Genomic DNA, 15662 nt, shown 5'->3' with positions numbered 1-15662 from the left:
CCTGGGGGCGGGGCCTGACCCCCTGCCTCCACCGAGCGCCGCCTGAAGTGCGGATGAGCCCAGTCTTCGGCTAAAGATGCTAAGGCCCAGCGGAGCTCATCGGCACGGCTGAAGCATCCGGCAGCTTCTGCGAGCTGCCCGCTCCCAGCCTGAGGCCCACACCCGCAGTGACCTAGTCCTGCTCGAAGCCCTGGGCCCCAGGGGCCGCACACAAATGAAGGAGCAATGACGCTGCCTCCCGGTGGGGGGTTAGCAAACGTTTACAGCAAACTGCCCAGCTACTGGCTTCACCTTTTATTGGTCCTCTCAATCCTCCATGCAGAGCGCCCAACCCTTTCCCCACCATTGACCAAACACGGAAGGGGTGGGTGAGGGAGGGGGCTTCAAGCGCGGTTGCATTTAGAAGCCAATAGGGGCGCCTGGGTGGCTCAGTCGGTTAGGCGACTTCTGCTCAGGTCATGATCTTGCCATGCCGAGCCCCCGCGTCGGGCTCTGTGCTGACAGCTCAGAGCCTGGAGCCTGTTTCGGATTCTGTGTCTCCCTCTCTCTCTGACCGTCCCCCGTTCATGCTGTCTCTCCCTGTCTCAAAAATAAATAAACGTTAAAAAAAAAAATTTAGAAGGCAATAATATTTGCTAGGGACGCCCGACCCCACACCAGAAAATGGAAACAAGTTGGTTGTGAATAAATGAAAGCTTCCTTCTGGAATTAAAGTATCACTGATCTCCTCACAAGTTTATAAATTACGAGGAAAAGACAACTTCAGGATGGAGAAGTGACAGGTGCACCTTAGCCCAAGGGCTCAACATAGACATCACCACAAATGTGAGGAGCGGAGATCCTGCCTCTTGCTGTGATGCGCCAAGAACACAGTATGAAGACTGGGGCCTTCCTACAGAAAAAACTAAATTAAATCTAATTATGAGGAAACACAAAACCATCCAAACTCAAGGACATTCTACAAAGTCAGACAATACTTTTACTCAAAAATGTCAGTCATGAAAGACACAGAAAGGCTAAAGGGACATGAACACTAGATGCAGTCAGTGATTCTGGGATGGATCCTGGAACAGGGGAAACGAATGAACTATAAAAAACCTAATCTGGAAACTGGCAAAAATGGACTATGGATTAACAGTAGTGTATCGATGTCAACTTTCCTGATTTTGAAATGTACACTGGTTATAGAAGTGTCCTTGTTTCTAGGAACTAGACACTGAAATATTTAGGTCAAAAGGGTATGCTTCTTTAGCTCAGTAGATTCAATGTACGTGTATGGGTGCCTGGGTGGCTTCGTCGGTTAGGCGACTGACTTCAGCTCAGGTCATAATCTCACTGAGAGTTCAAGCCCCACATAGGGCTCTGTGCTGACAACTCAGAGCCTGGAGCCGGTTTCAGATTCTGTCTCCCTCTCTCTGCCCCTCCCCTGCTAGCACTCTCTTTCTCTCAAACATAAAAAAAAATTAAAAAAAAAAAAAAAAGAAAGAAATGTACGTACACACAAACACACACACATATGCGCACGAGTATAAAGCAACTGGGGCAAAACGAACAATTGGTAGATCCCGGTAGGTGAAGTTCCTCGTACTATTTTTGCAAGCTTTCTGCAAGGCAAACTATCAAAATTGTTACACATTTTTACAATGCTTGCTGTAGCTATGGCCCCACAGAAGGGATGGGCAGGACCAGTGCAGAGCCAGGCTGGTCTGGTTTCTGCCACCTTGCAGATTGGGACACACCCATGTTTGCAAACATGCCCAACTTGCCAGGGACAAAAAAGCGGTCAAATGTGTGGATCACCAACTGAAGGGCTCCTTTCCCCCACTACTCAACAGGCACCAGCCCAGCCTAACGCTCCTCCCGCCCACCCTTTTTTTTTTTTTTTTTTTAATTTTTTTTCAACGTTTATTTACTTTTTTTGGGACAGATAGAGACAGAGCATGAACGGGGGAGGGGCAGAGAGAGAGGGAGACACAGAATCGGAAACAGGCTCCAGGCTCTGAGCCATCAGCCCAGAGCCCGACGCCGGGCTCGAACTCACGGACCGCGAGATCGTGACCTGGCTGAAGTCGGACGCTTAACCGACTGCGCCACCCAGGCGCCCCACCCGCCCACCCTTTGATCCTAAGCTCAGAGCCACCTATCTGGGCTACAGCCAGCAGCTCTGCCTACCTTTAAACCCACGCACCCCAGTGTCACTGACCCTCCTCCACCTCCACACACACTTGAACCTCATCTGTTCCAGGTACCAGGCAGACCCCACCCATCCAACCTCCTACCCACCAAGCCCAACCTTCAAACATGTGAGGAGTGTTACCCTTTCAAGACAGGTTCGTTAGCCCAGATTGTGTGTACCCAGGAGAGGCCAAGGATCGAACCCCGGGGGCAGACAGGGTGAGGAGAGGGAAAGCATCTCCCCGACTTCTTCCTGAAGCCAAGGTTAGTGCTCAGGGCCTGCCAGGGCCAGGCAGGGTGGGGCTGGCAAGCAACGTGGCCATGGGGCTCAGCTCTCCAGGATGTCCGCCGTCCGTACGCCCACGGCCCAGAGGCCCCTTACAGATGCTGCCACCGCAGAGTGCTCTTCAGGATTTCTGCCTCGAGAAAGACTCCTGCCCTTAGCGCTACTGGCACAGAACCCACATAGGACACAGGCAAGGTTACTGTCCAAGGTTTATTGAAGGTATTACAGCACAGCAAAGATTCAAACGGCTCCACGTGGTGTTTTGAAATTCATGCCAACTGTAGGCTGGGTGACCTGCAGGTTGGACAGACTGCCAAAGTCCTGGAAAACAACAAAGTGGGTTCAGTGTGGCCGTACTGCTGAGGTCTGTGATCGAAGTCCCAGTACCACCACCAGGCCTGGCCTATCGGCCTCCACCAGCTTGGAGTCAGAAAGCCAACAGGGGCCTTCTCCCCGCCCCAGAACAATGAACTCACAAGGGGGTCTAGTTGAGATCTGGAGGAACATGCACTCCCAACAGCCAGATGTCAGCGTGCTGTCCCGGACACTGTAGGATTTTTAGCAGCATCCCTGGCCTCTGCCCACTCATGTCTGCTAGCATCCCCTAGCTGTAGCAGCCAAGTGTGTCCAGACATTGCCAAATGTCCCGAGGGTCATCTTTTCCTTTGAGGATCACCGCCCTGGGCCACATACAGGGCCACACGCAAGTAGGAAGCTTCACGAATTCAAACAGTTGTCGAGAGCCTGCCACACACCTGGAACTTCATGCCCCGGTTCATCCTCAAAAACCAATTTTATACAAAAAACTAAAAGGCTACATTCAGGATAGTAGTTATTTCTGGAGAAAATGGTCCACAGCAGACCTTAGCTATGCTCTTAACGTTTTTTTGAAACTGGGTGGTAGGTACGCAGTTCCTTCTGCTCACTACCTACCTTTCCAAATGTCTTACACATTTTGCGATCATAAAAAAGAAAAAATGAAGTTGCTCTGAATCACTGTGTACTGGACTTTGAAGCCCAGATTACCCTCATCAAACCATGAAGAACTAAGAGAAGCCACACAAAGGTATCTTAACTGCCACACACATGTGCCTGGTAAGCATGTGCAGAGGAGACCACACTTCTTACGAGTGGCCAGGATACAGACACAAGAGGAATGACATCCCCGAGGGAAAGCACAAAGTATGAAGGGACAGCCAGAGCTGGAACCAAGGGGCAAAGGGAAGGAGCGGCCAGAGACAAGAAGACAAGGAAAGAAGGGAGGAAGGGTGTCCTGAAAGCCATGGGAGAATGGACACTGCCTTTGGGAGTTACCTTCCGGTGGAGTGCAATCTCCATCTTCACTAACCAGCGAACCCCATGTTGGAGGCGGTGTGTCTAGTGGTCGGAAGTGTAGATGGGATTCCCAACCCTCCACCCACTAGTGTTCAAGCTGCCATTTCCTCAAGTAGGAAATGCAAATAGCAGAATGGGTCTCTTGGGGCATGGGGAGGACAAAAGGAAATCATGTATGAAGGACGTAGAGAAGAACGCCTGGTTGCTAGTCTTAACAGAGATCATGGAAAGCTACTGATGGTTCTCAAAATCCTATTTTAGAAACTCAGCGCACACTTACCAAAAGTTTCAACATTTCCTTAGTGTCAGGATCTACTTCAATGATCTCCTGATCCAGGGCTGAGACCTAGAAGTAACAAGGCAGGCCCCAAATATCAATGCATGAGTTCTCTCTCACTTTCCCCACCTTTCCCTCAAGATTCTTAAATGGGGGGGGGGGAAGAAGGGAGGACGGCATCCCGCAAGGTGAGCAGTGTGCTTAAAGATCCCAGCACCCAAGGATCAGTTCTCCTGGTTTTACCTTCGTTTACCCTCATGAACATCCAACCAGTTTTCAGTAAACCTCAACACCAGGTGCACACCTCCGGAATGCTATGCTAAAGCAAATACTCAAACCAGAAGAAACGGCCATCGGCAATCATTCAACACACACCACTAAGGGCTCTCACGTGAAAAACCAGAGCGGACCCAAATGGTCCCAACAGGGCAAAACAAGGCTATGGCACATGGATTGTGGGCACCTAGAGCTGGTTGAGGGATAGATGGATAGAAGACCTCCTTTTTAAGACTCTGTGGAGGTCCCTTGGCAAACCAGGCACCTGCTGATCTTTCAGGATGCGCCAGAGGCCCAAAAACGACCCAGGAAGTTTACCTCGGGTACGTAATTATCCCTCCTTTCTCTCTCCTCTTCCTGCAGCTTGATGGAGATGCCTCTCACCGGGCCTCTCTGGATCCGCTTCATCAGATGTGTGACATAGCTGCAAAGTGCACAAGCCAGTGAGAACCCTGAGCGCGCACCCCGGCCCCCGACGGTCCCGGCCGTCTCCGGAGAGACGCACAGCAGCTGCGGTTCCTGCTACGCCGGGAGAAGGGGCAGGACTCACCACCCTGAGAGCGAGCGCGGGCTCCGAGCGCGCACACCCAGCTCCGCCGCCTCGCACACACCCTTCTCGGCTCCCGTTCTTTCCGAGCCACCCAATCCTCCACCTCCAGCTTTCTCGGCCGCCGCCCGCCTCCCTTTTCCTTCCTTCCGACTTCCAAAGTCCCTGACCCGGCGTGTAACCAGGCCAGGCCTCGCGGTGCGGAGCAGGATCTCCCAGGGGTTCTGCCTGGCCAGCCCCGTCCGGGAGGGCAGGCCCGCAGGAGAACCCGCCGCGTCGGTGACGCTCGTCCCGACGCCAGCAGCAGGGCACCCGGCCCGCTCCTGAGTCGGAGCTCGGCGGACCCTGAGCCGCGGCTCCCCGCCCTCCACCAGGCCCGTCAACTCACCCTGCAATCTTGTTACGGAGCTTCTTGCTGGGAATAATGGCGATCTCCTCGCACACGCGCTTGTTGGTGTGGAAATCGTTGCCCAGGCGCGTGTAGTACTTCTCAATGATGACCCGGGCCGCCTTCTTCACGGTCTTGGTGCGGACGCGGCCCTGCGGGTTGGACAACACTGGGTCATTCGCGAGCCAGAGCAGCCCTCCGGGGAAAAGTGCGGCGTCCCGCTCCGACGGGAGCAGGGTTTGCGGGCTAGGGCTGAATCCCAGGGGAGCGGAGGGCCGGCCGGTCGGGAAGCGCTGGAGCACGGGGCTCAGGGCGGAGGCTAGGGACCCGCGGAGGCCAGGACCTGGCGGGGTCCGGCGCCCGGCCTCGAGGGCTGGGGGCCGCGGAAAGCCGCGGATGGAGGACGATTGAGGGGGACGGGGCGTGGAACCAAGACACCTACCATGTTGGCGGGTACAGTAAAAGAGGAAACAGGAAGCAACAGAGAGGCCTATAAAGCGCCGGCCAGAAAGGCGCTTCCGCCTAACCTCGGACGCGCAGAGTCCTCCTCAGGAGCTCCACAGCGACTCCCAGCGGGGCGGGGCGGAAGTGCAGGCGGCCCATCCTCAGCCGGTGGGCGGGACGAGCGCTTGGCCCGCCCCCTGCGGGCACGACTTCCGCTCCCTGCCCCGCCCCGCCCCGCCCCGGTTTGTTCTGGGCTCCTTGCTTCTTGTTCGTCGGCTCTGGGACTGGATCGCCTTACTTGGCCTAGACTAGAAGGGGTGCGTGTCTTCTGCACACGCCAGCGAGACGGAGGGAGGCTTTAGCGTCCTGGGAACGGCGATTCGGGAGTGCGGAAAGGTAAGGAAGCAGGGACGGTGCCCCTCCCCTCCCAGGACCCTCAGCCGTCCCTAGGTCGGAGACGTGCGGGTTTAGCCTGGGGGCGGGGGCTGCACCTGGGAGAGGCCGAGCTCGTTTCTTCCAGGTCATTGCCCAAGTGTCACCTTATCATGGGCTTTCCTTCCAACCTAAAGTAGCACCAAAGCCTCTTAAGGCTACTGTAAGATTTAAGTCACCATGACAAGCGCTATTTCCTCAGCATAGGGCCATTTTGCTTAGCTAATTCCCAGCGCCCCGCAAGCTCTCAAACATGCAGAGGACCCAGCCCACCGGCGGTGCTCCCAGCCACCGAGGCACGTCCTCCAACCATCTGTCTTCAGGCTGTTCCTGCCGCACCCATTCCCAAACCAGGCCCTTCTGAAACCACCAGAGCAGACATCCCCCGGCTTTCCCTGCCCCCTCCTCTGGCTCTGCTCCCCCCAACTCTTGAGGCCAGCCCCAGGCCCCCACCTAAGGAAAGGCTGGGCTGGCCAGGTGGTATGAAGTAAAGGGCCTCAGGCTGGGCCCCCGCCTTCAACTCCCTTCCTGGTCACCTTGGCCAGTCCAGACTCTGGATGGATGGGAACGGAAGGCTATACAGGGCAGGAAGCCCTCTACCTGCACGTGGCACCTTTCTTATCCTGAGAAGAGGGGCACAGAGGGGAGAAGAGATGCCTCCATGCCATATGGAATAGGACACCAAAAGGGTGGGCGTGTCTGGTCCTTTGAGGGAGTTGCAGGAGCTTTACCAGCAAGGGCAAACTTCATGGGAGGCTGCTGCCAGCCAGGCCTCGCATTCTTGGCCCAGGGACTCCCGCCACCCACTCCAACAGTGCATTCCTGCACATCTCGCAGAAGGGTTGCTTCAGCGTGCCGGGTTATCTTCCGAAGGATCGGCCCGGCAGCAGGGCCCAGGCACAGCCTACCCGGGAAAATCATCAGCAGACTGTCTCACAAATCCTGGGAGTCTGTGATAAAGAGTCCAAATTAACATAAGGGCTCTTGAAGAGTAGCAAAAAGTAAGCTTCTCCCTCTCAGAAAGGGGTTGGGTCAGCACAGGTGAGTCCAAGAGGATGGGAAGCCTCCCAAGAAGCATCTAGCCCGAGGCTTACAGGGGCAGCTGAGAACAGGGGGCCCGAGCTGTGCCTCCGGCTCCTCCAAGCTGGCTCTGAGGCTGTGAGAAGAGGAGCTCCAAGAAGCTATGTGTGAGGGCTTTTTATGCTTGGACTAAAGCTATCCGCCTGCTGGAGAGGCATCTCCAAGGTGCCTTTGACCGTGAACCGACCAAGGAGTACGGACAGGGGCAGGTCTCCCACACGGCCCCGCCCTCAACCCGGGCTGGAATACCACCACAGTAAATCCAAGGAAACAGGGATTTTTACTCTCCAGTCATATAGCCCCTCGGCCCCACTGCTCCCACACCTCAGACAGAGACAGAAGCAGAACTCTGCTGCAACGTGTTTATTATGTGCCAAAAAAACTACACCACAGCTTACTCCACACGTCTGTAGGAGAGTGCAGTCTTGCCTGCATATACTACAATGAGGTAGAGACTTCACACACAGCTTCACAAAACCCACAGAGTAGCTGGGATATGCAACAATGCGACGTCAGCTCAGCAGGAGGGAGGGGGGGGTATGACACTGGTTCTTTGGCACACAGCTTCCCAAAGAGGGGCAAGTAGGTTTTGTTTTAAAAAAAAAAAAAAAAAAAAAAAAAAAGTCAAGTTTTCAACTCCAGTAGCATTTCAGTGACTGCAACTGTCCCTTCATACATTTCTCAACTGAAAGAAATAAGGAAAGTGTACTTGTCCCCTCTGAGAGAAAGGGCTCCTGTGAGCCTTCATCTGCCCCCACCAAAAAGCAGCCCTTTTTTAGCTCAGTTACAAAAGAAAAAAGTCCTGTGACTTTGTGATTAAAAACTTCTATCAACCCTCCCCCCCACAGAAGTGCAACTTAAGAAGGTGCGATAAACCATTTAAAACTATATACAGCAGCCGCTCAAATACCGTTTATCCGGTCCAGTTTCAAATCCAAAAAAAATTTTTTTATTCTTGGTTGCAAATGCCTTGATTTGCAACTGTGAGAAACAGTGACCAGCAGTCCCCCAGACACAGATTTGCTATCATGTTAAAAGCTGCCAGGAAAGAAAAAAAAAAATCTCTTGTTCCAAACGACTTAAAAACTGTTTTAAGGAGTGTAAAAAGGAACCGGTAAAAACCCTCGAGCGTAAAATATGAAATATGATTTTGGTTTAAATGAAGAGCAAAGTCTCCTTGTTGTTTACAGTAAAAAACACCAGCTGAACACTCAGTTTATGCCGTTCAGGTGGGGGTTAAATAAATGGAAAGGCACTGTATGGCAACTGCAAGAACAAACCCAACGAGACCTGCACACCATCACCATCAGTATTGCAAGGAATGTAAAAAAGCGCTTTTAATAAATAAACCTAGATGTAGGCATCGTGTCAATACCTTCCCGACACGTAGTTCTTTTTTTTTTTCCTTTTTCTTTTTTTTTTTTTTTTTTTTGCTTTTCATCCGCAAAATGAGGAACTAAAATCTGGGAAAACTACAGAGTCGCTTGGAGGGTGAGCCGGAGGGTCCTTGCCCTGGCGCACCCCCTGAAAACAAAACCCGACAAAACTCATTGTGCATTAATTAGTGCAGAAACAAAGACAGATTCAGCAAGTGCAAAGGTGACTACGGTTTTCCCTTGTCCTTGGGAAGCCAGCTCCCTGGTCGCCAGGGGCAGGATGGTGCAGGCCGCTGCCTGACCCGCCAGCCTTGGGCGCCACAGGCCACCGGGCACGGCCGGCTCCTCTAGCTGGCATCTCGGTTCTTCTGGTTCCGCATCAGGGGGCTGTGGTGGCGGAGGCCCTCCATGCTGTGCCGCCAATGCCAGCAGCTCCGGCAGAAGTACTTGAAGCACACCTGGTTGGGGGACAGGAAGAGAAGCCACGGCCGTGTTGGCACCAGCGGGAGCTGCTGCCCGTGCCGCCTGTCTGCCCTGGAGATGGAGGAGGGGATTCCCGGTGGTCTCCGTGGAGTTAGAAGACACGGTCTTGGGGAACCTTGTCACCTCTAACACAGAGGCTGGACCAACCGTAGCAAATCCACTAAGTGGCCGACTCGATCAGACACGCCAGCTCCTACTGTGCACAGAGACCCTGCTGGCTCCCCTCCCCCCTCCTACCGCCAGGGCTGCTCGTCAGGCCCCCCGCCCCTCCACCTCCTACAGAGCAGCTGTAGCCTACGTGGTTCCGTGTCCTAATGTGCTAGGCAACATGCTTCTCTTCACACTGAGGGCAGGTGACTGAGTATGTACCTCAGTCTCGGCCCCCCTCTTGCTAGCTGTGACACCTCAGCCCACCAACTTTTCAACAATGACCTGAAAATGGGGATCATCTGTTAACGACACGGACACATACAAGTCTGCTAGAAGAGGCTGAGGTCAGCAATACTTGCTCACTTGTTCCAGGTTTTACCCAACAACCCCAATTTACCTCACACCCTCACTCTGGAGCCTCCAGCTTAACTCTTATCCCCTGGTTAAGAGCCTGAGCAATAAGCACCACGGGGGGGGGGGGGGGGAGCCCAAGCATGACTGACTGTGGGTATCTCAACAGGCCCGACTTACCCTAACTCTTGTCAAAGTATGGTACCAGCCAGCAACACTGGACCACTTGGAAACTCGTCAGGAATAATGAATTTCAGGTTCCACTCCAAGCCCACTGAATCAGAATCTGCATTTAAACAAAATCCTGGGGGCGCCTGGGTGGTTCAGTCAGTTGAACGTCCGACTCTGGGGTTTCAGCTCAAGTCATGATTCCAGGGTCGTGGGATCAAACCCCACATCGGGCTCCACCCTGAGCATGGAGCCTGCTTAAGATTCTCTCTCTCTTTTGGGGCACCTGGGTGGCTCAGTCAGTTAAGCTCCTCACTCTTGATTTTGGCTTAGGTCACGATCTCACACAGTTTGTGAGGATGAGCCCCGCGATGGGCTCTGTGTTGACCGTGAGGAGCCTGCTTGGGATTCTCTCTCCCCACCCCAGTGCCCCTCCCCTCTTGCACTCCCTCTCTTCTCTCAAAAAATAAAAATAAACAAGATCCTCAAGTGATGTGTGTTCATTAACACCTGAGAAACACTGCCCCAACACATCCACATCCCTGCTCCCACCCAGGAACATTCAACAGAAAGCTGCCCATTTCTCACAACTGTGAATATAAACCAGGGACAAACACAAGACTGCAGAGATTCACAAGTACAGAAGGGGTTCCTGAATAGGGAAAAACCAGTCGAGAAGGCCTGTGTTAGAACTATGGTACCTGGTCACAGGTGCTGCTGACCACACCCACCCAGCTTCCTTTCATCCACCAACACCCCCTGCTGGCCTCGGGGTGACACTGCACACAACACCCCAGGCACAGGGAAGGCCAGCGTATCAAGACTGGACTCAAAAGCTTTCCCAAGAGTTTTCCATCAAGCTATCAAAGCGTATCCCTGCTCTCACCATCAGAGAACATTACCGCTGCCTCTTCTGTGCTCTTAGACAACCGCAAGGTACCTGAGAGCACCAACCTTCTAGTGACAAATGTTACAGGACAATTTTTAATTGAGGGTAGGGACTTCCTAGACATCTGGAGTGCCCCAGGGGACTCACCTGATCTCGACAGAAGAAAGGACCAGGCTGAGAACTGCAGATATGACACAGAGAATCTTCTAGGTAGGGGTCAATCTGAACCTGCACAAAGCAAACCAGGAGAACGAAGTGGTTCTTCTCACCAGGAGGCCAACGGGCCAGAGGAGAAGGGACATTACCGGGCAACAGTAGTGCAGGATGTTTACTGTTTTAAAGGTGAGAACTGCAGGGAGAGAGTGTACAAACACAGCCCCCAGAGGACAGATTCACACGTCCCCCAGAGCTGGCTGGAAGGCTCCACAACATGAGTCTCTGAAACTATACGCCAGCATTTGATCACCCAGCAACAGGTAAGCATTCAGAGGACGCAGGTCAGGTTGGAGAATGGGAAGCCGGCTGCCCAGCGATGCCAGTCAAATACCCAGTGAGGGAAGACACCCCACATACTGAAAAGGCTCAACAATCCCAGCTTCTCTCCCTCCTGAGCCTGCCATCGCCAAGCCACTCCCAACCCCAGCCTTCACCTGAGTGCCCAGGAGCTTGACCCACTGCCTGGGCACCCGCAGCACACAAACAGCTTTGGTCTCAGGCCTGCCCTGGGTAGTAAAGGCTCAAAGTAAAGGTACAGACCAGCACACTCACCTTCTTGGTGAACTTGGTGGTTTTGATCTCCACAAAAGCAGCGCTGACTGCTTTCAGGTAACTGCGTTGGTTATTGAAAGTCACACGACCAGATCCTAGAACAAGAGAACAAACCTCCCTTCTAGCCAAATTCTCCCAAATGCTGCTTGTCAACACTGAAGATACCCTGTTTCTAGACCAGGGCCATGAGACAGAAATATAATAGGAGATACTTACATAATTTTAAGTCTCCAAAAGCCACATTTAAGTGAAAAGTGGTGGAATTTTTATAATTTATTTAACCCAATATATCCAAAATACTATCAACATGTGGCACTAGCTGTATTTTAAACACACAGCAACCACACTTACCGGACAGTGTAGTTATAGACCACGGTGGCACAAACCACTCAGGAATGGGGAAGGATTCACGGACTGATTCGGGGAGGAAAGAGGGGCGCCTGGTGACTCAGTAGGTTGAGTATCTGACTCTTGATTCTGGCTCAGGTCAGGATGCTAGGTTTGTGGAATGGAGCCCTACATCCAGCTCCATGCTGAGCGTGGACCCTGCATAAGATTCTCTCTTTCCCTCTCTCCCCCTCTGCCCCTCCCCAGTCACACATCTCTCTCTCTCAAAAACAACAACAAAAAGAACAAAACTCACAAGAAAACAAAGAGAAGCGGGAAGGAAGAGACCCCTCTGGCACAGGCAGATACACAAAGAACACCTGTGTACAGGTGACGCAGCAGGCACCCCTCCGGGCCAGGAGGCAGCCTCACCCTGACTAATGCTGCCCCTGCCCCCGCAGCCTCTGACTCCCTGTCCTCAGTCTGCAGCACAGCACTGATGAGCACACGGTGCTCCTTCCTGATCAGATTCAGTGTGGGTGGGCAGACTAAGCATCTGGGGAAGTGGGCTAGCCAGGTCTTGATCAAAAAGTTCAGGCTCTGCTCCCCCTCCGAACTCCACCACCAAGGTCACTCTGCTAGGACTGGGGAATGAATCTCCTTTCCCACGGGGACTGACCCAAAACCCAGCATTTAGGCCCGCAGACTCCCCTAAGCTAGGACGCCACAGGCCATGACTACATGCTGTTGCTCGAGTCAATCGGTGTCGTCCCTCAGCCTGACCCTGGTCTCTGACCCTAGAGACAAGGCCACTTTTCAAGAACTCTTAACAACAACAACAAAAACAGGCAAGTTCAGGGAAGTCCTGGCCTTTTAATGAAAGATTACCTGTTGTCTGTCCCAGACTGGTTTAGTTTCCAAGTAAAGCTCCTATGTCATTTTCCCCTCCTATCATTTCCTATGTTCCCCTACCACTTTCTCCCCGTTCAAGGGAAGTGGTAGGGAGAGAGGTAGGCACAGACGGTCAGTACTGGTGGCTTATCTAGAAAAAGATGCTACGCTGCTCATCTATGCTCATCTGCAGACCTGGGTCAGGCCTCCCTCTCCATTCCCATGGGAAGTATTACAGTCTTGGTCTAGCACAGTCCCAGGGGCCACCAAGCTTTCCCACACAGAAGTGGGACACTTACCAATGGGATACTTGTACTTATCTGTGGGGACACTTACCAATGGGATACTTGTGCTTATCTGTGTCAATCCCAGCATACACCACTCCACCAAATAGGTCGTTCAAGATGGCTGCCAGGGCCTCGGCGTTGAGCATCCCGTGCAGGGCACCAACAAACACCGTCCTGCTGGGGTCAAGTCTCTGAGATGGGCTCCGGACAAAGTTGCTGTCAGCCAAGACCCAGGGGATCACCTGCACCTGGAAACCACCCAAAGGTGGATCAGCCCCGGCCAGGAGCCAGAGAGAGACAGGTTCTTGTACTGTGAGGCGCATGCTCGGGAGATGCTCAAACGGACTGCCAAGACCCATCTAGTGGGGGAGGTGTACTGCCCAGTCCCAGGCACACAGGCACTTGGCAGCCACCTCACCAGACCCAACCAAAGCTGCATTTTACTGAGTCTTTGTGTCCAAAATGGGGAAAAGAAGCGCAAGAGCAGTCACTCACCCTGGAGAACAAGCACAATGGTACCCAACAGTCACACCCAGGAACCTAGCACTCTGTCACAACCTTCAACCGTGTGGTTCCAGCAGAGGACCACAGTCACTGATGAACAGAGATCATGAAGGACTCAGAAACTGAAGGACAGAGCTGGAAGGACAGGGAGTGGGGATACTCGAGGTACCACTGGTGAGACAGCTCCTGGCCCAATGTGAGCATCAGCAGGCGTGCCAGGAGCAGTGAAGTGACCAGAGAGATGCAGGTGGCAGTCTAACAGAGCAGCGACACACCAGGGCAAGAGCTGACTGGGTCCTTTACCTCTGAGTCCCCTGAGCCTAGAACAAACTCTGGCATAGCAGGTAGAGAGCTCCACAAGGAAGGGTGCAGACAGACGAATGCTGTTTTTGGGAAGGTAGATCTGTGAAAATCCAACACGTCTCAAAGCAGAAAGAGACCGGAGGCAGAAACCAGTAGCTGGGAGGACAGGTGAGAAAGACGTGGAGGAGGCTGGTGGCACTGGGCACACAACAGGCCAAGACCAAGAAGATTCTTCAACAGAGGGGTCAGACTGCCTGGGCATGGTGGGAAAGCGAAGAATCGGCGCCGATGGGGTCCAGGCCTAAAAGACCTTAATGAGCATCTGACTGGGGGGAGGAGCTCACTTCACTGGAAGATGAAAAGCCAATTTTGCTTCTTCCACCCCCATGGACAAGTATCACAGTCTTGGTCTATATCCCAAGGGCCAGCAAGCTTTCCAACCTTTTCCTTACACTGAACACAAGAGTCTAGGATTATAGGACATCCTCAAGAAAGGCCCCATGGGAAGGTGGGGCTCATGGAGGACATGAGTCTGGGTCTGAAAGTGAGAACAGAGCCACAGGAGTGAGTCGTTTAAGTGACAGGGAGAGATGAGAAGAGGAGGGAGTTCAATGCCGACCGCACTGGGGGCAGGGAGGGGACACAAGGAAGTTAAGAGTCTGAGAGGAAAGGAGAACCAGGACAGCCTACAGCCAGCACATCAAAGACAGACATGTAATCACTGCAAGGGGATGAGGCAGAACAGGAGACAAGGAAGTTGTCAGCAGGGGCACGGAGGCGGCTCAGGGGGTCTGTGGTATGGCCGTGGCAGCCTCTCCCTGTGAAAGCAGGGGACAGGGACGAAGGAGCGTGTTAACCAAGCCCTGGAGTGTAACAAGGTGGGAGAGTAACACGGGCCCCACACAGCGACAAGACAGCAGTGCCGCACTGAGGAAAGCAGTGTGGTGGGTCTCTGTGCAGCAGGAAGACAAACTTACCCTGTCACTAAGAATGTGAACTAATACCAGGAAACATCTATAAAACAAAGAGTCAGCTTTGTTACTTCCATTATTTATTTTAAATCCAATGTGACCATCTCAGTAGCTCCCCCTCCGCCCTTTACCCTACAGATTTTACTTTCTGGAGCAGTTTTAGGGTTCACAGCAAAACTGAGCTGACAGTACAGAGTCCCCATATCCTTGCCGCCTCACCGCATGCACAGCCTCCCCTGATATTAGCATCCCCCACCAGAAAGGTACCTTTGCTACAAGCAGTGAACCTTTGTCAATACATCACTAGCCCCCAAGTCCATGGTTTACATTAGAGTTCAGTCTTGGTGTCTGTTGTACATTCTAGGAGTTTCCACAAATGTGTGATGACATGATTGCGCCATTACAACAGAGTAGTTTCACTGCCCTAAAAATCCCCTGTGCTCCACCTATGCATCCCTCCCTTCCCCCTGACCCCTGGCAACTGCTGATCTCTTTATTAAAAAAGGCATTTCACGTTTCCCTTGTATAGACAAGGAAATGAAGTTTCAGATACATTAAATATCTAGTCCAGTGTCACGAAAGTGACGTTCTCTGGAACCACATTAAAAAAAAACCAACAACACTGATTCCTCAACGCCAAACTTCCTCTGACAAGTGGTTTTCAAGCATCAACTGCTAGAACCATTGGGGAGCGTGGTCCAAAGTGGAGAATCTGTAGCTCCTCCCAAACTGATTCAGTAAGTCTGAGACAGGGCTCAGGAACGTGCAGTGAGGGCTGCAGGTAGAGTACCTATGCTAGAGACCCATGATGCTCAGGGCACAGGCAGACACGGCCAGGAGCAGGAGAGGCAAAAGGAGAGAGAAGTGTATGGAGGAACGTACACAGCTAATGAAGCCCCGAATGGGAGTGCAGAGGTGATCCACAGATGGTGTGGGCCAAAGAGGAATTTACCC

At 52.9% G+C, this 15662-nt stretch overlaps 2 protein-coding genes across 16 annotated transcripts in view; both read right to left on the bottom strand.

Moving 5' to 3' along the window:
* Positions 1-2657: 2657 nt before the first annotated feature.
* Positions 2658-5859, bottom strand: RPS17 (ribosomal protein S17). The gene is made up of 5 exons (XM_045448643.1): positions 5727-5859; positions 5285-5436; positions 4668-4773; positions 4077-4142; positions 2658-2782 (listed from the first exon to the last, which is right to left on the bottom strand). The coding sequence occupies exons 1-5, from the start codon at positions 5727-5729 to the stop codon at positions 2702-2704; spliced, it is 408 nt and encodes a 135-aa protein (XP_045304599.1). The 5' UTR covers positions 5730-5859; the 3' UTR covers positions 2658-2701.
* A 1729-nt stretch (positions 5860-7588) lies between these two features.
* CPEB1 (cytoplasmic polyadenylation element binding protein 1) overlaps positions 7589-15662 on the bottom strand; it is a 91903-nt gene continuing 83829 nt past the window's right edge. For 14 of the 15 annotated variants that reach the window (XM_045448634.1, XM_045448632.1, XM_045448631.1 and 11 more), the window contains 4 exons: positions 12980-13178; positions 11426-11520; positions 10805-10885; positions 7589-9074 (listed from right to left, as the gene is read on the bottom strand). In XM_045448634.1, the coding sequence (XP_045304590.1) occupies positions 8964-9074; positions 10805-10885; positions 11426-11520; positions 12980-13178 (486 nt within the window). In that variant the 3' untranslated portion in view covers positions 7589-8963. Of the gene's footprint in view, positions 9075-10804; positions 10886-11425; positions 11521-12979; positions 13179-14714; positions 14752-15662 lie in introns of those variants that run through there. The other variant, XM_045448641.1, reaches the window with a different exon arrangement.

This window comes from Leopardus geoffroyi, chromosome B3 (genome assembly GCF_018350155.1).
Source record: "Leopardus geoffroyi isolate Oge1 chromosome B3, O.geoffroyi_Oge1_pat1.0, whole genome shotgun sequence".
Classification (NCBI taxonomy): domain Eukaryota; kingdom Metazoa; phylum Chordata; class Mammalia; order Carnivora; family Felidae; genus Leopardus; species Leopardus geoffroyi.
Note: the sequence above shows the minus strand (reverse complement) of the source record. Positions and strands in the feature narration are given on the sequence as shown.